This window comes from Eimeria acervulina, genomic scaffold (assembly GCF_000499425.1).
Source record: "Eimeria acervulina Houghton genomic scaffold, Eah_scaff160, whole genome shotgun sequence".
NCBI classification, from domain to species: Eukaryota; Apicomplexa; class Conoidasida; order Eucoccidiorida; family Eimeriidae; genus Eimeria; species Eimeria acervulina.
This window is the reverse complement of record NW_013549075.1, coordinates 264-23,129: the sequence shown is the minus strand read 5'-3', so window position 1 is coordinate 23,129 and position 22,866 is coordinate 264. Positions and strand designations below refer to the sequence as shown.

At 57.6% G+C, this 22,866-nt stretch overlaps 3 protein-coding genes across 3 annotated transcripts; 2 read left to right on the top strand and 1 right to left on the bottom strand.

Moving 5' to 3' along the window:
• Positions 1 to 739: 739 nt before the first annotated feature.
• Positions 740 to 14,149, top strand: EAH_00022100 (hypothetical protein, conserved; the record flags this gene model as incomplete). Its single annotated transcript, XM_013393333.1, has 6 exons — positions 740 to 4,077; positions 4,522 to 4,956; positions 5,086 to 8,292; positions 8,706 to 11,151; positions 11,635 to 11,985; positions 12,086 to 14,149. 6 exons carry the CDS (start codon positions 740 to 742, stop codon positions 14,147 to 14,149), a joined length of 11,841 nt encoding a protein of 3,946 aa, XP_013248787.1.
• Positions 14,150 to 14,968: 819 nt separating this feature from the next.
• On the bottom strand, positions 14,969 to 18,863 carry EAH_00022090 (hypothetical protein, conserved; the record flags this gene model as incomplete). The annotated part of the gene is made up of 5 exons (XM_013393332.1): positions 14,969 to 15,361; positions 15,552 to 16,383; positions 16,998 to 17,191; positions 17,538 to 17,721; positions 18,115 to 18,863. 5 exons carry the CDS (start codon positions 18,861 to 18,863, stop codon positions 14,969 to 14,971), a joined length of 2,352 nt encoding a protein of 783 aa, XP_013248786.1.
• Positions 18,864 to 19,806: 943 nt separating this feature from the next.
• EAH_00022080 (hypothetical protein, conserved) lies at positions 19,807 to 22,212 on the top strand (the record flags this gene model as incomplete). The annotated part of the gene is made up of 6 exons (XM_013393331.1): positions 19,807 to 20,180; positions 20,360 to 20,432; positions 20,701 to 20,807; positions 21,126 to 21,453; positions 21,782 to 21,936; positions 22,158 to 22,212. The coding sequence occupies 6 exons, from the start codon at positions 19,807 to 19,809 to the stop codon at positions 22,210 to 22,212; spliced, it is 1,092 nt and encodes a 363-aa protein (XP_013248785.1).
• Positions 22,213 to 22,866: the final 654 nt, after the last annotated feature.

Sequence of the window (22,866 nt, the reverse complement as noted above, 5' to 3'; positions counted from 1 at the left end):
AAGGCTTTAGGCATAGAAGGGCGTCTGTGATGTTGTAAGACTGCACTGATTAGCCTCAATAGCTTGGCCTAAACCCTCAATCCTGCTCTCTAAAGCACAAACCCAAAGGCGTTAGATGCGCCTCCGATTTTTTTGTGTGCGGACGATCAAGGGACATCATAGTGAGGCAATAAAAGCCTTGAAATTGAAGTCGAGAGCTTCGGGTTTCAGCCTTCTTATGTAGGTGTTAGGGCTAAGGGTTTAGGGTTTAGGGTTTAGGGTTTAGAGTTCTAAAGATGTGCCTGGCGAGCCTTGAGGTGGGCTGGGCTCGCTGTGGCCCCACAGCCAAAGGCTAAGGGATTGCACGTTTCTGTACTTTGCAGCAATGTTAGATAAAATTAATTATTAAGGGTTTCTTTTTATTTCATTAAACGATAGTAAATTAATTTTCAATAGCTGTACTTCTCTAGTGCCGGTACACTCCGATATACAAGAGGTTCGGCGGGGCTCCCTCTAAGGAGGGAGGGCCCGGGGCTTGTCTGCCTTCTTTTCTTTGTTTATTTTGCATCCTTTATATTTTCTATGAATAAATTAAGAGCATTTTGAGGGCTAAAGAGGGGCTATTTTCAGCCTCATAGAAGGCCTACAGCCCTCAGGCTCCTCGTAGGTTCTGCTGCTAACAGGGGGCCCCTACCTAGACGAGGGCCCCCAACCCCTCGACACCCCTGGCTCAGACCTTCCGGCTGTATGTACAGCTATAATGGGGTCCGGAGACCTTGCACAGAAACTGCATGCAGCAGCTGAGGGGTTTCGGCTGGGGAAGGGGCATAGCGAGGGCCTCCTCAGCTGGTTGGGGCCCCTGCTACCGGCGCTAGGGCACCCAGAAGCCCCTGCAGTGCAGCAGAAGAAGCTGGGCAGCAAGGCAGCAGCAGCGCGGGAGCACGAGCAACAGAAGCTGCTGCTGCAGCAGCAACAGGAACTACCCAAGCTGCGCCAACAACTGCAGCAGCTGCTTAAAGTATACGTTACAACTTCTCCAGCCTGCATCGAGCTGCTGCAGCTTCTAGACGCATGCAATGATAGACTGCTACAGAAGGCTGCAGAGGCTGGCCGGGTGGGGCAGAGGGGTTTGCCTGAGGGTATAAGTCCTGCTGCAGCGCGAATCCAGCAGCAGCAGCAGCAGCAGCAGGAGCTGCTCCTAAAAGGAGCCGATGAAGCCGAGGAAGCAGCGCGTGCAGCACAAGCTGCTGCACTTCTTTCAAGTGCTATCATTGAAGATGAAACCCTGGACGCTCTTCCTGCTGCTGCATCGACACGGGGTCGCCTTGCTGCTGCTGTTGCTGCTCCGTCGCGGCTGCTGTCGTTCAGTTCCGTGCTGCTGCCGTTCCCTGCTGCAGCAGGCAGCGGGAAGCAGCACGCGCTGCTGCAGTTGTGTATCTGCCGACTGTTAGGTGCTGCTGCTGCCTTTTCCTCAGCAGCAGCGTGGCGCATTGCCTCAGCCGCGCAGGGAGCAACCGCAGCCGCAGCAGCAGCAGCAGCAGCAGCAGCTGAGGCCCTTCATGGAGGGGGTGGGGGAGCAGCCGATAAGATGGTGCAGCAGCACCCCCTTCAGCAGGCTCTCATCCTTTTGTGCGAAGGCCCCAGTCACCGCCTGCTGCAGCGCAACGGAAGTAGCAGCAGCAGCAGCAGCAGACGAAGCGGGGGTGCTGGAGATAGCAGCCTGCTGCCTCCCCCGCCCAAAGCGCAGGGGCGTTTGTGTGGATGCTCTCACTGCGGCGACTCTGCAGTAGCAGCAGCAACAGCAGCAGCAGCAGAAGAGACAGTTAGCGAGGAAGGAGACAAGGGAAGAGACAGCAGTCTACAGGAGACACCCAAACGAGGCTGGCATAGCGCTTGGGGGGCCTTCTCTGTGAAGTGCTGCTGCCTCTCCTGCTGTGAGGAGACAGACCCCACAGACCCCAGTAAATGGAGTGTCTCTACAGGAGCCGCGGCGCAAGCAGCTGCTGCTGCGGTTGCTGGGGAATCGGGGCTGGGCGGACATTTGGCAGCAGCAGCAGCTGCGGCTGCTGCTGCTGCTTCGGGTGTACGTGCAGCTGTGAAACGGCTGCGCAGCAGAGAGGCCGAGGAGGGCCTCGGGGGCTGCGGCACAGTGCCTATTCGATATGCGTTGCGGCAGGAGGTGCTGCGGCTGCTGCTGCTGCTGCTGCTGCACCCAGACCCTCTCGTGAGCAGCGCGCTGCTGCAGCAGCGGAGACGCCCCAACCAGCAGCAGCAGCAGCAGCAGCAGCAGCAGCTGAAGGGCTCCCGGGCTGGCGCTGCAGATCCCAACAGCAGCAGCAGCAGCAAGCAGGAAGGAGGGTTGGCTCTTCTGCGTGCGGCGCTGCGGGGTCTGTCTACCGACCGTGAGCTGGATGCACTGTGCTTGTTGGTGGGGTTGTTCTATCGTTTTATGTCGAGGAGACAAAAGGGACAGGCAAATGAGACGGAGACAGCAGCACGCCGTCTGCTTCTCTCATCGGGCGGCGGGGGCTTCCCCGTGCCGCTGCTGCTGCAGAGACTTGCTGCTAGGGAGCAGCTGAGCCACTTGCTGCTGCCCTTGTTGTCTCCTCACGACTGCAGCAGCGTTGCTGACGCAGCAGCAGCAGCAGAAGCAGGAGCCGCACCAGCTGCACGCAACGGGGACGCCCCACCTCTGCCGGCTTACTTTAGCAGCGCCTGGGCGGTGCAGCGATTGCTGGGGTGTCTGCTGCTGCTGGCGGTGAGCCGAGAAGAGATGAAGGGCGTCCCGCTGTGTGGGGCCCCTCAGGAGACAGCTGAGGCTCACGGAGGAGACAGTACGAGTTCCTTGCGTACTGCTGCTGCCCCGCTGCTCTCTGTGGCGCTAGCTATACGTCCCGTTCATCTGCCGCCGCAGCAGGAGCTGCTGCTGCTGCTCTTTAAGGCCCAGCCAGCAGCTGCTGCTCCCTACCTTGCAAAGATAAGCGGCCTCCTGCTGACACCCCGCAAGTCTTCTACCTTTGCGCTCTCTTGTCTCTTTCTCTGCCGCCTACTTGAAACCCCCTGGGCCTCCCCTGCACACTCTTTCAACCAGCAGCAGCCGCTGCAGCTGCAGCAGCAGCAGCAGCAGCTCGTGACGTCAGGGATGGGTGAAGGAGGATTCAGATGGCTAGATGGATTAGAGGGGGTGGCCGAGCAGCAGCAGCAGCAGCAGCAGCAGAAGCAGGACGGAGAAGTGGATTGGTTCGGAGAGCTGGAGCCTTTGCGGCTGCAGCACGCGCTGCATCAGCACGAGCAGCAGGCAGCGCTGCAGCGACACTGGCGGGTTGTGGGGCTGGCAGTGCTTTACGTGGCTTCGCCTGCGCTGCTGCTGCGGCAGCACCTTTCCCAGTGTCTGCTGCAGCAAGACCTCACCCTCGCCTTCTTTGGGGTGTCCGTCCTTAGGGCCTGCTGCAAGGCGCTGCGCTGCATGCATGCGGCCCTGAAAGACAGCCCCGAGCAGCAGCGTCTCTTCCTCTCCCAGGTGGCTCTCAGGCTCCCAGACCCCAAGACACTCGTCAACTCTTTGCTGCGCATGCAGCAGCAGCAGCAGCAACAACAACAGCAGCAGCAGCAGCGGCAGCAGCGGCGGCGGCAGAAGAAGCTCGCGTCGCAGCGTATACAGGATGCTGAGGAGGCGTCCTTTGTGGAGTGTTGGCTATCGGACGAAGCGCTAGCGAGGGCAGCTGCAGCAGCAGCAGCTGCTGCTGCGAAGGAGCAGCAGCAACGGGAACTAGAGAGCCTGCAGCAGCAGGGGACATCCGAGGCGAGCGATGACGACCAAGTTGAAGTCCACGTGGCAGGCATGGGGCACGAGGAGACAGAAGGAGACAGCTTAAAAGCCCTTGGGGGGGCTCAGGAGGAGACAGTGCAGGAGACACCTCAGCGCGTATTCGAGATAGACAAGGGGGTGCCTCTAAAGCACCTGCTGCAGCTCTTCTTTAAAGAGGGGGCCCCCCAGCGAGCGGCACAGGACGGGGGTCCCCGCGATGCTCGTGGGGACAGCCTTGTAGGGGCCGAGGGGATTCATTTAGAAGAGCTCTTCTTGCAGTTTATGTTGAGGTGAGTAATGAAGACACAGACAAACACTCTTCCATGGAGACTCACACCAACGACGGAGCCACCAACATGAACGAAGAGACACTCCCTGGTTTGTCTCTATTGCCCCGCCTTAGCAACAGTGCTGATCTGCATGCAGCCCCTGCGAGGGAAAGGGGGGGCGGCGTGGGGGTCTTGGGGCTGCTGCTGTTTGGGGTTGCAAATGCCTTAGCAACCTACGCAGCTCCATACACCCACACGGATGCACATACCTACAGGCACAAACGCATGCATGCATGCATGCATGCATGCATGCTCGCATGCATGCTTGAACGTATGTGCGTATGTTCTGTTTGTTGGTGGGTTATTTTGCGGTTACAGATAATGCCTGTGGTCTTCAAGCTGATTGGGCCGTTCGTTTTGCTGAGGGGTTGCGTGGGGTTGTGTTGTTTTCGGGTTGTGTTTCAGGTGTCTGGACAGCGCAGACGCATATCAAGATCTGCTAGTCCCTTCGTTCCCTCTGGAGTGGGGGAAGCTGCTCTGCACGTGGAAGGCGGGGGAGGCCCCGGGACACACAGGGGCCCCACGGGCCCCGGAGGCCCTCGGGGGCCCTGGGAAGCTGTGGCTTTGCTGTTCCTCGGGCCGCCTTGCAGCAGAAATAACGCATCTGGGGGTGCAGGCGCGGGGCGGTGTAGACATCTGGGGAGAGGAGATAGCACTGGGGGCTCCTGTCTCCAAGCAGCAGCAGCTGCTACTGCTTCACCTTCTGCTGCAGTGGCACGCCGATGTGCAGGGCAGCAGGAAGCTGCTGCAGCACAGCCAGGCCCCACAGTCAGCTGACAAGCCTCAAGGACAAGTCGCTGTCTGCAGTCCCCGGCTCCCCCCGCTGCAAATCCTTTTGGGGTATGTTTCGCAGTGAGGCTGCGCAAGTGTTGGGCTTCGAATCAGTCTTGTTGTATGCATCCGAGCGCTTTTGCATGCAGCAAATGATGGCGTTGTGTATTTAGCTGCTTGCGATGCGGGTGCCTGCAGGCTGCTGCACAAGAGCGGGTTGTTTGCAGGAGAGCATTTGGGGAGTTGCTGCGTAGACGAGGCCGCTGTGTGGCTAGCTGCGCTGCTGGAGAGCGGCTGCTTCCGCTGCAGTTGTCTCTACTTCGTGGGTTTGGTGCGCCTCGCAAGCGAACGGCGGCTGAGTCTCCTTGCCTGCAGCCAGGAGTACCTTTCTTTAGAGACAGTACCGAGAGCGGGGGGAGAAGCAGCAGCTGCAGCAGCAACTGCAGCAGCAGCTGCTGCAGCAGCAGCAAACGGAGCTCCCGGCGGCTTTTTTTCGGTGTTTTCTTTGGCTGTTTTGTCGCACTTGTCAGTGACCCCGCGCTGCAATGGGGGGCGGCCGCTCTTCGTAGAAATACCTCCTTTCGGTGTTGGAGCCCCCAGCGAGAGCTGCTGGGGTTGCTGTACTCCGCAGCATTCAGGAGACCTCTGCGTGGAAGCCGTCACGGGGTGGGCCTTGCAGGGCTTCATGCGCTGCTGTGTCTTGAGCCCCTCGTGGGGCCCTCCTCTCCTTCGCTGTCTGGAGGCTGAGGGGCCTTGGCGGGTCGTGGGCGCTGCGCTGAACGTGAATGCATCTACGAAGCAGGAGCAGGAACAAGAACAAGAGCACCAGCAGCAGCAGCAGCAGCAGCGGCAGGCGGACGCAGCCCGGGCTGCTGCGGCGCAGCACCCCCAGTACGAACTTGTAAACAAATACCGCCGGCAATTGCGGCGTTTCTTGAAGGTTTGCTGTTGCCGAGTTGTGGAGCCCCACACTTCACAAGGGACAGAGGGAGAGGGGAGGAGATCTTTCCTTGAGACGCAACTTACACTGGTGTCTGGCGCTGCTCCTCATTTGGCCGCGAGGTTGGGCCCGCATGCTGCAGTGCATGCGATACCCCCGGGGCTGCTGCTAGCTGTCTTTGGAGCGCAGCTACCTGGCTCTGGTTGGGGACATGCAGGAGGCCCTGCTGCTGCTGCAGGCTGGAGCAACGGGCTGTGGCTGCTGCGCGCGCTGCTGCAGCACATCGGAGAGTTGCCGCCGCCTGCAGCATGTACGGAGCCTGCTGAGGAGACACTACAGGACGCCGGAGACAAGGAGACGGAAGAGAGGCTGGCTGCTCTTCTGCTGCAGTTGGAGGCGGTCACGCGCCACGTGAGGAACTCAGCCGTGGCGTTGGGGGGTCTCCTCCCTGTGGGGAGTCCCTCCCTGTGGGGCCCCAGTGACACCTCAGGCGCCGACTCTGAAGCAGAGCAGCCGCTATTGTTCGACGTGGGGGAGGCTTCAGAGCGGCTGTTGCGTCTGGCTATCAAGGCCCTCAAGGGGCTGCAGTCTCTTTGTGCTCCTGCGCATCTCCCTCAGCAAGCCCTGCATAACGGGCGACAAAAGAAAAGAAAAGAGAAAAAAGGCAACAACAAAAGCAGCATCGTCGATGGCTCGCCTCCACCGACAGAAGCACTTAGGCAATGGACAGAGATGGGGGCTGTTCTGTGCTGCCACATTTGCAACCTGCTGCAGGCTGCTGCTGCTGAGGGGACACCTGAGGCAATGGGGGGTCAGCAGCGGCAGCAGCTGCTGCTGCTGCTGCAGCGAGTGGTGCGGCGGGCGATCGAGTTGGCAGCAGCTTTGCTGCAGGCAGAGGAGCTGCTGGACTCGGACAACTGCGCCCCAGTTATTCGTTGCATGCAGGGCCTAGGCCTTGTCGCGAGTTCCCAGCGCCGAACGGAGACAGAACACCAAACGGAGACAGAAACGCAAGAGACAGAGGAGACGGAGGCACAACAGCAAGATGAAACGGCGCCAAGATGCCAACGGGAGGAGCCTCTCCTTCGGGACTTGCTGCTCGCTCTCTTGCAGCGCCTTGCGGTGGCTGCGAGGCCTTTTGTAGCAGAAGATAGGAGGCCGTTGCTGCTGCTGGCGGCTGAAAGGGTGGTGGGCCGTAAGGAAAAGACAGCTGCAGCAGGAACATCGGCAGGTCTCGCTCACCTCCGCTGGCTGCTGCCCCTGCTGGAGTTCTGGGGGCTGGGGCACACAGCAGCACCAGCAGCAGCGGCAGCACCTGCTGGTGGGCATCTGACGGGTGCTGAAGGAGTGTTCGGCCTGTCGCTCGTCCTGCATGCATGCGGCGCAACCCCAGTTGCCCCGGGTGAAAACCCTGAAGCAGCAGCACTCTCCTTAGTGCAACGGTTGCAGGTGCTCTCTGAAGAGGAAGCGCTGCGCCTGTTCAGCTTCTTGGAGGGCTTGTGGCAGCAGCAAAGGGCCGAGCAACAAGCTCCTGCTGTTGCTGCTGCTGCTGCTGCAGTGGCGCTTGTTGCGGCGGCGCCAGAGACTTCTAAGGCCCGAGCCCACATCCAGGCAGCCAAGGATCTCCCTTCCAATGAGGGTTTGCTGGAAGCAACAGAGCGCGTGATGGTTTGTCTGTGCTTGCAGACGGCGCCTGGGGCCCCCGCGCTGCGCAGTGACAGGGATGCAGCAGCAGCAGCAGCAGCAGCTACAGCAGCAGCACCAGCAACTGATGCTGCAGTGGTGTTTAGACAGGGGCTCGTTGAGACATTGCGCGCATGCTGGGACCGCAGCGGCAGTTTCCGGCGTGCATGCATCCGCCTCTTTCTTCCCTCAGAGGGCCCCGCAGGGACGGAAGAGACAGCCTGTCCCCTGATCCACCCAGCGGTGCGCCTTGCGCTTCTGCTGCAGTGGCGAGATGCGCTGCAGCAGATGCCGCATTCATTTTACCCGTCTGTTGCGGATGCCCTAAAGCGCTGCCAGGAGGCGCTGGAGGAGGGAGACGGCACGGCCGGTGCAGAGAGCAGCAGCAGCAGCAGTTCAAGGAAGCGGCGGAAGGCTGCTGCTTCGAAGCCCAACCCAGTAGAAGATGGCTGGGCAGCAGATGTGATGGAGGCACTGAAACTGTCACTGTATGCGCGGGACAGCAACGAGGGCCCTAGCGGCAAGCGTGTGCGGGCCAAGGGGGCCCCCTGGCAGGTGGCAGCGTCGTTCCTTCGGGAGAGGCGGGAGAGAGAATATCCTGCTGCCTATAGCTTGGCTGCTGAGGCCCCACTGCTGTGGGCACAGGCTGTGCAGCAGTTCCTCGCCTCGCTCTGCATGCAGCAGGCAGGGACATCAGTCCTTGTGCGTCTCGGTGTAGAGTTGGCGCGAGACCTGGCGGAGCTGGCGGGCAGCCTGGAGGAGCCTTTTACGATTGAAGAGGGGTGAGATTTTGAAGCTTTTCTCTCTTTTGTTTCTCTGCCCGCTCGCAGTTTACGCCCTGAAGGGAGAGGGGCTCAGTCCCTTAGATCCTCATAGGAGCTGTCGCGTGCAGTAGGGAGCAGCCAGCAGGAGCACGGATGCGCGGGCTGCTCGTCTCTGCATCTAAGTCCTCTAAATCCCCGTGGCCGCCCTTTGCCATCCGAAACAAGGGTTTAGGGCTTTGGGGTTAGGGTTTTACTGTTTAGGGGCTAGGGTTTAGGGTTTGGCTTGGGCTGCATTGAGAAGATGAACGCATCACGCTGCGAACCAGGAGGGTGTAAAATTTTAAGGCTTTTGTTTGGGGCTTTGCTTTAGGGTTTAGGGGTTTTTGGGTCTAGGGTCTAGGGTTTAAAGTGTTGGGTTTGTTTGGATTCAGGTGGCCTGTGGACGGTTGGGCTCGGTATCAGTTCTTGGCCGTGGTGCTGCACGCATCGGCGGGTGGCAGTAGAAGCAGTTGTTTAGATGAGTCTTCTACTGGGTTGCGCGCTTTGGGCGCCGCTCGTGGGGACCTAGGGACTGCGCTGAAGGACCTGAAGACGGAGTTGGGGGAGCTGCAAGAGGCTCTTACGGGGTCCGGCGACCTGTCTGACGACTCGGTGTATGCATCAGCAGGAGAAGAGGGGGCAGCAGCAGCAGCTGCCGACTTGGCGTATTACCTGGGGGCAATGGGCAGGGCTGCGCAGCTGGGCGTCGTGGTGGTACGCGCCTTACAGCCAAAAGGGACACCCACGGAGGCATGCCTCACGAAAGAGCAAAGACAGTTCTTTAAAGCTCTCAGGCCCAAGGCGCAGTCCGTGGCCCGGGGCTTTCTCCAGGTCTTGGGCCCTTCGCCCCCCATTGCTGCCGTTAACTGCGGCGCCGCGGCGCTGCTGAAGCTGCCCCAAGGGGGAGCGGAGTGGGGGTCGTCTCCTCCCGCTGTTCTTACTTCGGATCTCTTGTCCGTCCACGCCTGGGTCTCTCTTCTACTACCGGCGGTGCAGCTCGCCATGATGGCGGCGGCTCTGGGATCGTCTCCTGGTGCTGCAGCGGCCTACGCGAAAGAAGCTGCTCTGGAGGCGCTGTCTTCCACAGCCATGGCAACCCTGGGGATTGCAGCTAAGCAGGCAATTCGCAGCACAGGGGCGGCTATGGGGCCGGGGGGCAGCGCTGCAGCAGCGGGCCTTGCAGGGGTGTTGTGTCCCCTGCTGCAGTGTTTGTGTGAGCAGCTCCTCCCAGCAGCGAATGCGCAGCAGCTGCAAGGAGCAGAGGAAGCGGCTCGGCCAGAAGAGAGCCTAGAAGGCCGGCAAGAAGATGAGGCAGAGCCTTTCTGCCGCCTTTCGGAGGTGTGCCCCGAGTTGTTTGAGGCCCTCGTTCAGCTGTATGGGGCATCCACCTCCCGGGTAGACGCCTACATTTGCCAAATCCTTACTCTGGACAGCGGGGGCCCGAACCTCAGTGAAAGCGCAGCAGAATGTGCAGCGGAGGGTCACTCAGCGGGTGCAGAGGGCCTTGAGGTCTCCTCAGGGCCATCTCAGGCGGGCGACCAAGCCCTGAAAGAGGCAGGGGCGGCAAGAGAGGCAACAGAAGGAGGCAGCTGCGAGGTGTTCAGCAGCGAGTTCACCTGGATGGCGGAGTTGCCGGATTTCCGGGAAGTGTTTGCAGATACAAGCACAGATGCTTCAGTTGCATCCAGCCCTGTTAGCCAGCGCGTCCGTCTCCGTCTTGCGGGCCCCTGCGACTGGCTCGCCCTCGACCCCAGGCGAGTCAAGGAGACCCTTGATGCGTTTGCGTTCCACGCCAAGTTGGTGCAGCCCCGGCGATTTGCTGCGGAGCAGCAGCAAAGCCTCTGCCGTTGGGATCCCGCAGCTGCTACCGGAGTCGAGAAGCTGCAGGTGCACCTGCAGCTGCAATCTGCCTTGAAGGCGCGTGCGAGTGTGGGGGCAGGGGGCGAGTTTGAGGAGACAACACAGGGGGGCGCCGACTGCAGGGAGACAGTTGTCTGGGCCTCTCAACTGGCGCGTCGTTTGGAAGACCTGGGGCGCAGCTACGAGTTAAGGGCTCTGCGGGAGACTTCGGCGGGGAGCAGCGCGTATGATGTGGGCTACCTTGTACCTTACCTGACGGGGCGGCTGACGACGGCATGCTTCGTTTTGATGTGGCGGTGGCAACGGCTCCTTGAAGAGGAACAGGAACACCAGCAGCAAACTCGCTTGCAGCTGCAACAGCACCTGCAACAGAAGCAGCAGCGGGAAGGGGAGGAGGACAATCCCTCTGCTCCCAGCAGCGATCCTCTAATCGCCTTGTCCGTCAATCGACCCGTGTGCGCAGCGGAGCAGGCGCGCCGGGCCTGTGGAGTGGCGGGGGCTTGGTTGCGGTTTCTGGAGGAGACAGCAAAGAAGGAAGAGGAGGCGGCTGGGATCGTCTCCTCCCCCGAAGGCCCTGCGGGGGAGTCGGAAGGTCCCAGCGAGGGTGTCGGCGGTACACAGGTAAAGGAGACACCAAGCGCTACCGGCGCTGAGGAACCAGAGGAGACTTCCGCACAGCAGAACAAACGGCGCAGGGAGGACGTCTGGGAGATGGATGAATTCAACCCACAAGAAGTGCAACCGGCTGTCACGCGTGTCAGTACATTCTTGAAGGCTGCGAGGCGCATTGGGCGCCTTTGGAGGCCCCTCTCCGCCAGCACTCAGGAAGCAGGAAAGGCCGGTGCAGACGGAGATCGGGAGATAGCAGCGCGCAAACTCGAGGCATGGGGGGCCTCTATCGACGACGGAGACCAATGGCTCAGTAGCTTTGCCTCTGGGGGGGGACTGCAACTCCTTATTATGGCTCTGGGTTGCCCCGTAAGCGGCACTGACACGCCCCAGCATTCTCGGCTGTACATGCACCTAGTATGAAGCCTAGGATATACACAATGCATATGGGCACTTTTGAGAGGATGTTAGAAGCACACACGAAGTGTATTTGCACTTCTTAGAACGCGTAAGGCACAAATTATTCACGTTGAAGGCTTCCAGAAGACCCGACGTACTCGGCGCACGTAATAAAGAATGCGCAGGGGCTCACGAAAAATGTTAAGTCTTAGCATGTTTGGATACGCATACGCCATTGCCACTTGATAATCGCACCCCATGATGAAATGCGCAAACACACAAACACACGCGGGATAATCCGCTGCATACATCCCTTTCTCTGTCACAGCAGGAAATAGACAAAGAGAGATGCAGCGCACTGAGTATATAATGGCTGGTATACGTAGCGCGGGGCACGGCTCTACAGGAGTCTCCTAATGAATTCTTTGTGGTTCTCTTCTGGACTTTCTGCAGGACCCATCTACGCGAGCGGCAGCTGCTCAAGGTCTTGCGGTGTACACGCACCTTTTGCAACTGTCAGCAGACCGGTCGTTGCTTTGCCACTTCGCAGATGTGCACGCCTTCAATATGCAGAACCGCAAGCGGCATTTGAGCGCTGCTGCTGCTAAAGGCCGCGGGTCGCGAAGGCGGGAGACGCAGCACCGGCATAAAGCCGCTACCTTTGCCTTCCGAGAAGTCAAGCAGCTCCTGACGCTTCTGAACTCCCTCATGACCTCGATTCAGCAGCAGCAGCATCAGCAGCAATCCTCAACAGACGCAGTATCTGCAGGGCAAGGGCTTGCACCAGGGAGAACTGTTGTACAGGTGGGCTGGGTGTTGCACCCCAACCATTACCGCGGCCAGTCGCTCTTGGCACTTGGGGATTGCACGTGGCTTTTTGTGTGTTGCTATTTTGTGTGTGCAGGTTGTCTCACCGGTTGCATGCAGCTTTGTTGCTGCTGCGCTGCCTTTCCTCTTCCTCCCAGATCTGCCGCTGTATCCTGTGTTGAACTTTGCGCTGTTGAAACACCCTGCCGTCTCGGTGTTGCTGCAGGAGCCGTGCATGCCGTTAACTTTGGCGGCCTTGCGGCAGCCCCTGTTGGGGTCGGAGGGTCTGTTTTCTCGTTTGCTGCTCTCTCCCTCTGCTGCAACGTCAGCAGAGCAGAAGCGGTTTTTGCTGCTAGTGCTGAAGCGGGCCATGGCGGTGTCTCACTGCCTCGCCGACGGTTCCGTAGCAGTCAGCAGCCGTCTGCTGCAGGCCCACAGAATACCCCAGGCTGTGTTGCCCCCGCCGGCCTTGCTTGCGCTGTCTGCGCTGCCTGTGCTGGGTGATCTAAGTAATAAGTCTTCGGTAAGTCGCAGCGTGCTGGAGGCCCTGTTGCTCTCAACAGCAGCCCCAGCCTGCCTCACCGGTTGCACATGGTGGTCCCCGCATGCAGCTTTCTCAGTGACAGCGGCTCAAGCGGAACTCTGCAGTGTCTGGGCTGCAAAGGAAGGCCCCACAGATCTCCAGTCAGCGGAGTATATCCAAGTTCCCCTAGCCACTGTCAACGCTCAGCACTTGCTGCAGCGCTTTGGCATCCTGCAGTGGCTACGTGCCCAAGTGGAGACAGTCATAACCTCTCTTGGGGCCTCGCCTCGCGCCCGTAGAGGGACAGCAGTCTTCGCAGCGAGGGACTCCGCAGCTTTAGCCAGTCAGCCTGTGCCTCCCCCACCCTTCCCGCTTCATGCAGCGTCTTGTACAGCCGAAAGGAATCAGTCCCTGCGGCATTCTCACCTTTGTAGGGTGGGTGAGTGCCCCCGTGCTGACGGCGTGTGGGGAGGAAGCAAGACGGAAGCCTCTAACAGGGGCGTAACACCGTCTAAGTGGCTGCCTCCTATGAGGGACTGCACTCGTTTGCTGTGGTCTCTGATTGCGGCCTCCACGGTAGCGGCTCCCCTGCCAGCTTGGCAAGCCCCCCGCCTTTGCTTGTGGGGCAGTATCGTCACCAGCACAGGGGAGAGTAATGCCTCACAAGGGGCCCGAGGCGCTGCGGGCGTCGCGGGCAACTGCGAAGGCGGTAGAGTGCATGAGAATTGCAACGACAGTGGTGGACGCCCTTCACCGGAACAGGCGGCCTCTGTGGAGCGTGGAGATTCAGAGACCACAGGACATTTTGGGCCTTTCTGGCCGCTGGAAATAGGCCCCGGGAGTCTGCCTCTGCTGCGAGCAGCACTAAAGGCACGGCGCCAACTCTTTAAGCTGAAGCGAGTTTCTGAGGGAAGCGGAAAGGAAGAGACAGGCGCAGGCGGAGAGCCAGGTCAAGTGCGCCTCACCCTAGGTACCGGAGATGGGCTGCGTCATGCCCACACAGCTCGGCATCTGCTGCTTGACCTCTTGGAGGGACTGCAGCGGCTAGCCAGGGCTTGGTTCATCTTTGGAGAGGCCGCAGGGGTGTTCGTCTGGGCTCAGGACGGCTTCGCCGGAAGCATGTTGGGGTGTACTGCCACCCCATCCTGGGCATCCGACCTGCTGGATGCATCGATTGCGTGCCTCTCAGCGCTGTGGGCAGTGGCGGCATGCGGCGAGTCTCTCGGGTTGCTTTGGGAGGGAGACGACGTTGCAGAAACATCAGACCCCCTTCGAAGACAACAGAAGCTGCAGGCTTCTTCCTGCTGTGGGGACATCTTAAAGCTGTGCGCGTGGGCAGCGTCTCTGCCGGCCAAAACCTCCCCTAGCCGCATGCAGCGGGGGGTCGGAGTCGTGCGTAAGGAGTCGACCGATTTAGGGAATTGCTGCTTTTCTATTTGGGAGACAGTGTACGTTGCTATTTGTGAAGGAGGGCTCGGGCTGCCATCCAACTGCTCTGAAAGGGCCCATAGACAGGTCTACGGAGGTCATACTGGTAGGAGCCGCTGGGTGCACCTCGCGTTGCTGCAAATCCAACGTCTCTGTGGGGCAGACAACGAACCCTTGCAGCGACTAATTGCCGTTGCAGAAGGGATATAACGCAGCAGCTCTGCTTTTTTGACTGCTTTTTACAATGAGTTGGCCGAAGGCCAGACCGACACCAGAACCATTTAGACACTGCAGGTAAGAAGTAGACAGCTGAGACTATGCAAACAGCAGACAGGATGGGGGAGAGAGTCAAGAAAATAGGCACTAGTGAAATCGCACACAAGTTCACAAAAACAGAAGTAGCTTCACACCGTGACAACAAAGGAGAGCTGAAAATGGGATAAGGGGGTCAAAGCAGTATAAACAATGAAGGCAGAAGGGCCAGCAGAGACAACACCGACAACGGAGACAATGCAGGCAAGTTTAAAAAGGCGCCAAGTCCTACGAAGATCCAGCCGTACAACAGACTAGATCCATAAAAGCAAAAAAAAAACGAATGCGCAGATTGACGAACGCCCTCAGGCGGCTGTGTTGACTTCGCAAACGGAAGCCGCTTCCTTTTCTTTTTGGCTGCAAGAAATTTTCTGCAACGAAACGGCATGTAGAGCATGCAGTGAGTCAAATCCCCTCAAGGTAAAGACGTAGACAGCCGTGGGGGGCCAGGCAGGAGCGCGTGCCAGCTTCCCGGCGCGGTACTACAGAGACCTTCCTGATAAAGCCGCAACCTTAAGTGAAGCACACCAGCCTGCCGGCCCCTTACAATGGCCTCAGCTTGATCGTGAACAGCAAAGCTTCGAGCATATACAGCCTGCCGTGCTGTCGGTCGTTGGACCAACTGTAGCAGCAGTTGCCGATGCCCCGTTGAGATGCACTGCGTGGGTTCTGCTGCAAAGACAGACTTAACAACATTGGAGGCAGGCGTCCGCAGATTTATGTGCTGGAACCGAGATCGCCTACGCGTTCTTGCATTGAGAGGGGTTCCTGCAGGAGCCGCAGGACGCCCTGTTCATCAAGGACCCACCATGTCTGTTCCACAGAGACAGGAGTCACAGCAGGGGCAGCGTTATTGTGCTCATTACTCTGATGTTGATCGGGGGCGCCTCCGCTCGATTTTCCAGACGACGAAAAAGAGCCTGCCCCGTCTGGACGTGAGGAGGTGGGGGGATGCGTTTTCGCGGCAGGCAGCACAAAGCCGGTAGGCGTGAGAGTGCAGCCCCACTGCTGCTGCGACTTCTGTTGCAACCGTCGATAGGCAGATGCGCAGCAGCGAGCGGCCAAGGTAGCGAACGGAAACGCGCGGGGCGAAACCGTTTGGATGCTTATCTGGACACACGCATTCAGCGGTGCATGGGGCTCAGCTGAGCTTCAGTCCACTTATATCCACCGCGCAAATCTAACACTTTTAAGGCAGATTCGTGCCGCTCCCCATCACAGCATTGCAACATGTAGGCAGTATGTATAAAACAGTTGCACAGCTGTAGCGGGAAGAACGTGTGAGACAGCATGGGCTTACCAGTCTGTAGCTCTCCTGGTGCCACGGCAGTCTGCCCGCTGCATGCGTCGTCTTCGTTCTGGAGTTCTCACAAAAGACTTCGCTGACGAGGTGGCGCTGCTGCAGCGCCTGTACGACGCTGCGGTGGAGCTCCATGCGCAGCCGACAAAAGGCCTGGGAGACGCGTTCCCACTGCTGTTGCACCCAGCGTAGCTCGTGGGGCCCGGCGCCTTCCCCTCCGGTGCAGACGGCCCGCTCGAGAGTTGGGGGAAGTAGACCTTCTTCTTCTGTCCAACTGGGCAGCAGCGAAACCTGCAGAGACAGGGATGCGAGCTTTCTGTTGCGTCCATGAAATATACCGCCTCCAAGCGACAGCACCGGCAAGGCGCGCAACCCTTCAAGCCTACTCGTCGGCCGGCTGAATCCATTATTCATCTCAGGCAAGTCCAGCGCCAGCGGCGGAGACAGCGCGGGCGCCTCCCTCAGGCTTTGTTGCACCAGCAAGAGCTGCTGCTGCCACTCGTCAAACTCCGCGGCGTCCATGGCAGCCCCAAAACTGTCCGCGTGCATAATGCACGCCCTGCTGAGGGCAGTGGGGAATAGCTTCAACAGCCCCGCCACCTTGTCTTGATGCTGCAGTGGCTCTGTATGTTCCGACCACTGCTCAGACGGAGCTCCAGCGCGGGCTGCTGCGGTGTTAATGGATGCTCCAGGCACGAGAGCCGCGAGGTGGTCCCGGAGTGCCTGTGAGTTGTCAATTAAGTAATCGTCAAAAAGAACAGCTGCCGTGCGCCGAGATATCCCAGGCAGTCTGCAGAGGTCCTGAAGGGCACCTTCGCGCATGGCATTCCGCCTGGCAATACAAAGCACAAACGCACCCAACAAGAAATATGGGAATATCCGTAGTGATCCACGCGTAGAGAGTATTAATGTGCATAATATTATGTGCTATACTGACGTGCATCCAACGATTAGTCTACCATTCCGCTGGGCGCCTTAAAATGGAGGAGACCTTTCAAAGCAGTTGCTCCACTGCTTGTTGGATTTGCGTTGACGGCTAGAGTGAACTGGCTCTTGCTGCTTTTCCTCTCTTAAAGGTCGCTGTCTTCCATGCACAGGCGTGTGCATGCACGCATACGCGTACATACATATACACGTAGGCGCATGAATGCACGGATATAAATATATATATATATATATATGCGGATACGAATGATAATGCGCACGCACATATCTGCACACCGGCTGGTACACAATTACACGTACATGTACAGGCCCATACACACCGCATATATATGTATATATATATACCTGTACATTGGTACACGCAAATACATATATTGGCATGCATATCCATGCACACATGCATTATCAAAATACATACGCATGAGCGTATGCGTAAACATATGCATGAAAGCTCTCGCACGATTCTGCTGCGCAAAGCTGAGAAAAGCGATGCTTGCTCACGACTTCCTAATAAGCTCGGCCACGCCGTGAGACAACACCACGAGTATCTTCTGGAGGACGGCTGAGCGGAAGGCTCCCCTCTGCACTATGTTTCTTTCTTCCCCTCGCAGTACAAGGCCCCCTTCGCGTAGCAGCAGCAGCACTTCAGCGATATTGTGAATCGGGATACGCGAGCTGCCCAGGATTTCATACGCCTGCACAGTCCAGAAAACATTCTTAACCTTCTGCCTGGTCCTCCCAGTATACGGGTAACTAGTTGAAATTTTGTATGCGCGCATGCAGATGCAAAATAAACAAATGAAAAACGAACGAGCATACGTTGCCACATGCAAATAGAGAGAGTAATATGCATAAATACACGCAAATTGGCGTTTTACAGTCTTGCACGCATGAATGAGCAGCAGCGGCTCGCATCCATGCAAACAGAGATTGGAGCATCTGGGCCTTGTCTGATCCCATACAACAACCCCATTGACGCATGTTCATTCAACGGATTGCTTAAGAGTTGTGTCGCTTCGCATTTTGCACGAGGCTTCTCACTGTCTTGTAGGCTCGCGCCCTGAACGCACTCCCGCGTTTTCGCACGAGAGGACCGGCATCCCCCGCGTTGAAGAGGGGTGAACTTGGTCGTGTGTCTAGACACTGCTGTTGTGCCTCCTCCTGGCGTTGCTCCAGGTGCCGCTGCCTCCACAACATGCTGAGGCTCTGCAGTATTTCCTCGTTTCTGTAAGCATGAAGAAGCAGAGCACGCAGGCATCAAGGGCCGCATATCAGCACTTGCCGTCTAGGCTCTTCCAGTCGACAAATGCAATGGCGCTGCCGCCCCAAATGTTTTTTTGCAGCCACGCAGGAGTGACTGGGCGCGCTTCTGCAGGACCGCTCCTGTGTATGCACTCCCTGAGTCCGTTTTTGCGAATTGTATGGCTTACTTTGCCGTTGGGGATGCTCTGCAGGACACAAATGCAATGCGCAAGCCTCTCAGTGAGCAACGTTATCAGGTATCACCGGTATTGCAGTGCATGAAGTGCGCAGGGTAGTATCTCTTTGTGGCTTTGCTGTCTTATTGTGAGCATACCCTCGCGGCCATTCAACCAGAAGGTGCCTGCTGGGGACTTACGTCTCCTTCGCGAATTGCAGAAATTTGCTGTCGAGTTGGCTCATCGCCTCTTGAAATGCCGCCATGTCACGCGGGACCTGCTGGGCCTCTGCAGGCGGAAGATAGCCGTCCTGTGCATTGTAAAGGCGCCGCGAAGGGGAGATGGGTCGCAGAAAGGGAGCTAAAGATCCGCCGAAGCCTCTGTGCTCTTGAGTGGGGAGCAGACACCTGCCCGGTCTGGTCCCCGGAACCCTATATTCCCAGGGGCGCCAGGAGCCCCTGGGAAAATATCTGGAAGTAGAAACGCTACTGAAAGCAGCACTTGTATCATCGCGAGTCCACTGCCCACTGTGCATACAGCTGGCGGGAAGATCAGGGCAAGGATCCCCTCCCCATCTCCCCCATTGAAACTCTTCTACGCACTCTTCCCCCGCAGCACTTGTTGCATGTGGTGCTGCTTGCAGGACACACCAGACGGCCACACGCTCGCAGAGCTTCTTTACGACTGTCCTGGGGTGCCTGGCCTCTCCACAGCGTCGCAACCCAACCCTCCACAGTGCACGGGGTAGGAAGACCTCTCCCCTTCCCAGGGAAAGGCGGCAAGGAGGATCCCTGATGCCTTTGATGAAAGCTTCAAAACGGAGGGCCGGTCTCTGGCGAGAGAAGGCGGGCCCTTGGGGTGCAACCGAGAAAGAGATAGAGGAGGCAAAGGCCCTCCACAGGAGAAACTCCAAAATAAGGAGCTTCCGAAGGCTTTTTACAGCCGCCATCACTCAAGGAAGGCCAAGCATCGTCCCTCAGAGGGAACCTGCGGGCGCCCAATGACAAACCCTACAGACCAGAGTGCCACCCTTCACGTAAGGGCCAAGCCTAAAACACGTAGGGGGGCCCAACGAACACCTGAACAAGTGGGGTGGGAGGCTCAGTCGTCCAAGTAGATACCCTATTTACAGGAACATGTAGCAGCAAGTGCTAAACTTTCTAGTTGCCAAACAACCCGCATTTCCCTGGTTCTAAGGTTGCGTGCTTCAGGTTCTGCTGAGCCCGAGTGCTCTCCCGTAGGTGACCTCAGCAACTCCTCAAGCTGCAATGCCAATGGAGTGGCTAACAAACAAAATAAATAAGAGAATAAACAAACCCATATAACTGGAAGTGGAGCACATGTCTGGAAAACGTCGGAAATCCAGAAGGGGACGTCGACTCCCCTGCAAAGACCGCAAGCCATCGAGGTAGGTTTGAAGGCCGCAGCTTGGAGACTGCCTCAGCTACAGCAGTTATTGTTTCTTGTCTTGTGAAGGACGTTTTCCTCTCGATCTCAGCGAGGGAATAACAAACCGTTCTGAGCGGATTCCGCCGCTTTCCTGCGCGCATGTGTGACGGTGAACGCATGCGACTGAGGCCTTCAGAACTTCTAAGGGATAGGGGAGCTGTAGTGCCACATCCGAAGCTTCTCCATTTCCCCCCTTTTCGGTTCCGTGAGAAAACGAAAAAGGCTTATTTGTGAACTGTGGGATCCTCAATGGTCTCTGGCTGGGGAAGGCTCACAGAGAGTCGCTTCCTCCACGCACCCGGTTGAGTTTGAGGGTGAAGGGTTTAAGGTTAACGGTCTTTGTGTTGGGACCCTCTGTGGAATGATGCCCTGATCACTGACCGTTCGAAACGGGTTCAGATGCTGGGCATGCATGGGAAGGCACCGGACGCACAACTGCTGCCATGGGGAAGTACGCATTGCTGTTCCCTCGCCTTGTTAACAATGCGCAGTTGAGGATAACACAGACGACCAAAGTTTGTCCTAGGCAACTGCTTAACGCAGCACTGCTGGCTCCCCCCCTCCTGCCTCGGGTTGTCACCTCTTCGTCTTCTTCACCCGGGAGACAAGATTCTCTGATTTCTTCCCCCCAGGCAGACGCATGGCGATGTACAGTCACCGAACGAACCCCTATAAACCATGAAGCAGTTTCCTATAATGCTCCCCAAGATGAACCGGCAGCGAAGGCCAGCAGCGTCTCTGACAATCAACGCACAACAGCAGAGCGCACTTGGGAGATACTGGAAATGCATGCAGTGGCGGCATTGCCGAGTCTGAGGTGCGCCTCTACGGTCTTAGCTCCTTGTGCTGAGCAGCCGTGGGGGATGTGCAATGCGGAGAGTGAATGCTGATGAGGCTTGTTGCTGTGCAGTTTTGTGTATTCAGAGTGTTTTGTAGGGTTTAGGGTTTAGGGTTGCAGAGTTGTGCTGCTCTGGCGTTTCCGTCTGCTGTTTACAGTCCAGCGGGAATCCTCCAGTTTCTCTACTTAACCTTAAGGGGAAACTGCCGCCCAAAACATTTCCTTGCAGAGGTACGGCGTCGCTTTTGTATACTACCGGCTAGCTGCGGCCGTTGAGAGGGCCTACATGCAGCCATAGTACCCAAGTATTGACGCGGTCAGATCCACGCGCATTTAGCACGCTCATTTAGGAACGTTCTCAATGCTGCAAGCTTGCGCGCGTGGGGCTGTGCAGTTTGTGAGGTTTCCCATATGCGAGAGTCTGCTGCCTTGTGGGCAGTGCGTGGGTGGCTGTGCTGCATGTGCGGCTTTGCGCTGTGTGTGCTGCTGTGAGAGGCAGCTACGACGCTTTGTGCTGGAGGGTGAGCCTGCTGCTCCCCCAGTGGAGACCTTTTGGTTGCTGTGGACGGCTAACGACTTGGCCCTCTTCTGCAAATTGTTATCAGAGTGTGTCAGCCCGTTGACGAAGTGCACAACCCATTTTCCCTTTCCTTTTTTTCTATGCCATGAACAAATCTGAATTCTGATCCGTTACCTGTGTTTGCCCTGGGAGTAAGTGGGAGTATTTTTGGCCAGCACCCCAGCCAACTCTGCGCAACTGTACACACTAGAGTATGTGTTGTGCGTGCGTGTGTGTGTGTGTGTGCGTGAGTGAGTGTGTGTGTGTGTGTGTGTGTGTGTGTGTGTGTGTGTGTGTGTGTGTGTGTGTGTGTGTGTGTTTGTGCGTGTGGATGTGTGCATGTTCGTGTTTGCATGGTTTGACAGGCACCACGTGGACGATGCGGCACTTGTTGCAAAACTCATTTCACGGGTCACTGCCAGCTTACCGCACTTAAGCCCCGAGGACGTCGCGCTCGTTTTGGGGGCTGCGGCCGGGGATTCATCGTCCTACCTGCAAAAAGCGCTGCTGCTGCAGCAACCAGCGGCATCTGGGGAAGCTGCCCATCCAGGAGCGGCTGCTGAATCTCACTATCCCTCCGCACCGGCTGCGACGCCCGGGGCCCCTTCAGTTGATAGACGAGGAGACAGTCGCTGGCTATGCGAAGGAGGCCTTCCGCTATTTGTGCTGTTGCTTCAGCTTCTGGCTTCACAGGTACGTCTTGGGTGCGACGGGGAGAAGGCAAGGGAAGCGGGAAGCAGGTACCCCCGTAGTCTTCATGCGTTCGTTTGCGTCTCCTCCCTGTTGCCCTGCAGCTGCAGGAGGCCGGTATAGATGATTGCGTGAGAGCATTCTTCGCTGCCTCTCAGATCCTCACTACCTCTGTGAGCCTTAGGAGAGCTCTGCCCTTGTCGTGTTTTGAGACTTTGTTGCTAGGGGCGCTGCGTTTTCAGATGCAACTCTTCAGTCTCTAGTGACGATTGCGCTGGGTGAGTCAGCGCGGTTCTGGTCCTTTGCTGTACCTGTTCTGGTCGTTTTGCAGGCTAAAGGTGCCCTTTCTCGCTCATTGCCAGGGCACAGCGGGGCAGCAGGCGCGAAGCTGAGTGCCGTCTCCGCTGCTGCACTAGAACCGCTCTGCCTTTTGACGCATCACTTGGGATGTAAAGTTGCAACAGCTTCGGTCGGCGCAAAGTTGCGGTGTGTGGTTATTAGTTATGTTGCATCATCATCACTATTGTATGCCAATAGTTACATCATTACTAATATTACTCTCACAGTTAGTATTTGTATTAACAGTAGTGTCTTTCAAAATTGCTGCAGTAAGTTGTTTTCAGTCGTATGAACTATCTCTGTTATCACTATTGTAACAGGCTACTTGTATGAAGTATTATGTGCACTGTTACACTGCACTGCTGTAGTTTGGAACCTTCCAAAGGATCTCCCGCAGGGGCGCCGCAGTTTTATGACGGTTGACGGGAAGCACGTTTCGTTTGGTCTCCATGCGCCGAGAGCTGTGGGGGCTGTCCTGCGCGCAGCATTGTTTCGGGCGGTGTTCGCCTGTTGCAGTTGTTGAGACACCGGAAAGGCTCCGGGGGAGCCTCTCTGCAGGAGGCTGTTGCTTCTGCCGTGGACGCTGCTGCTTCGACGGGGTTTGGCGCAGTAACAAGCAGTGTACATATGCTGAAAAGCTGCCCTGAAAATGGACTAGGACCGAGAGTAGGCCGGCCCCTCGACTCATCATTTTCTTCCCTTCAGGCTAGCAAAGCTGCAGTTCTCAGGAGCCTTCTATTCGCCTCCTATTCAACGGCACGCAGAAGCCGCCAGACGCTCGCGTGCGACCCGCATCCTGCAGGCGCATGTCCAGCCTCTGCTGCAGCGCGCTTTGACGAAGCTTTGCAGGAGACGCTTCTAGCCTCTATCTCCGGTCTGTGCTCGTAAGAAAGGACACGCACCTGAAGCCCTTCCACGTTCCGGAACTACGCATGTCTATCGATGTTTCATGCAGAGCGTAGTACCGCGTCGCAACTTATTTCTACCTGTCACAATGCAAACTTGTAGAATACAAGAATAACATACCTATGTAGAATGCGCTTTTGCTGGGAATAGTGGTGAACTGCAGCCTCACAG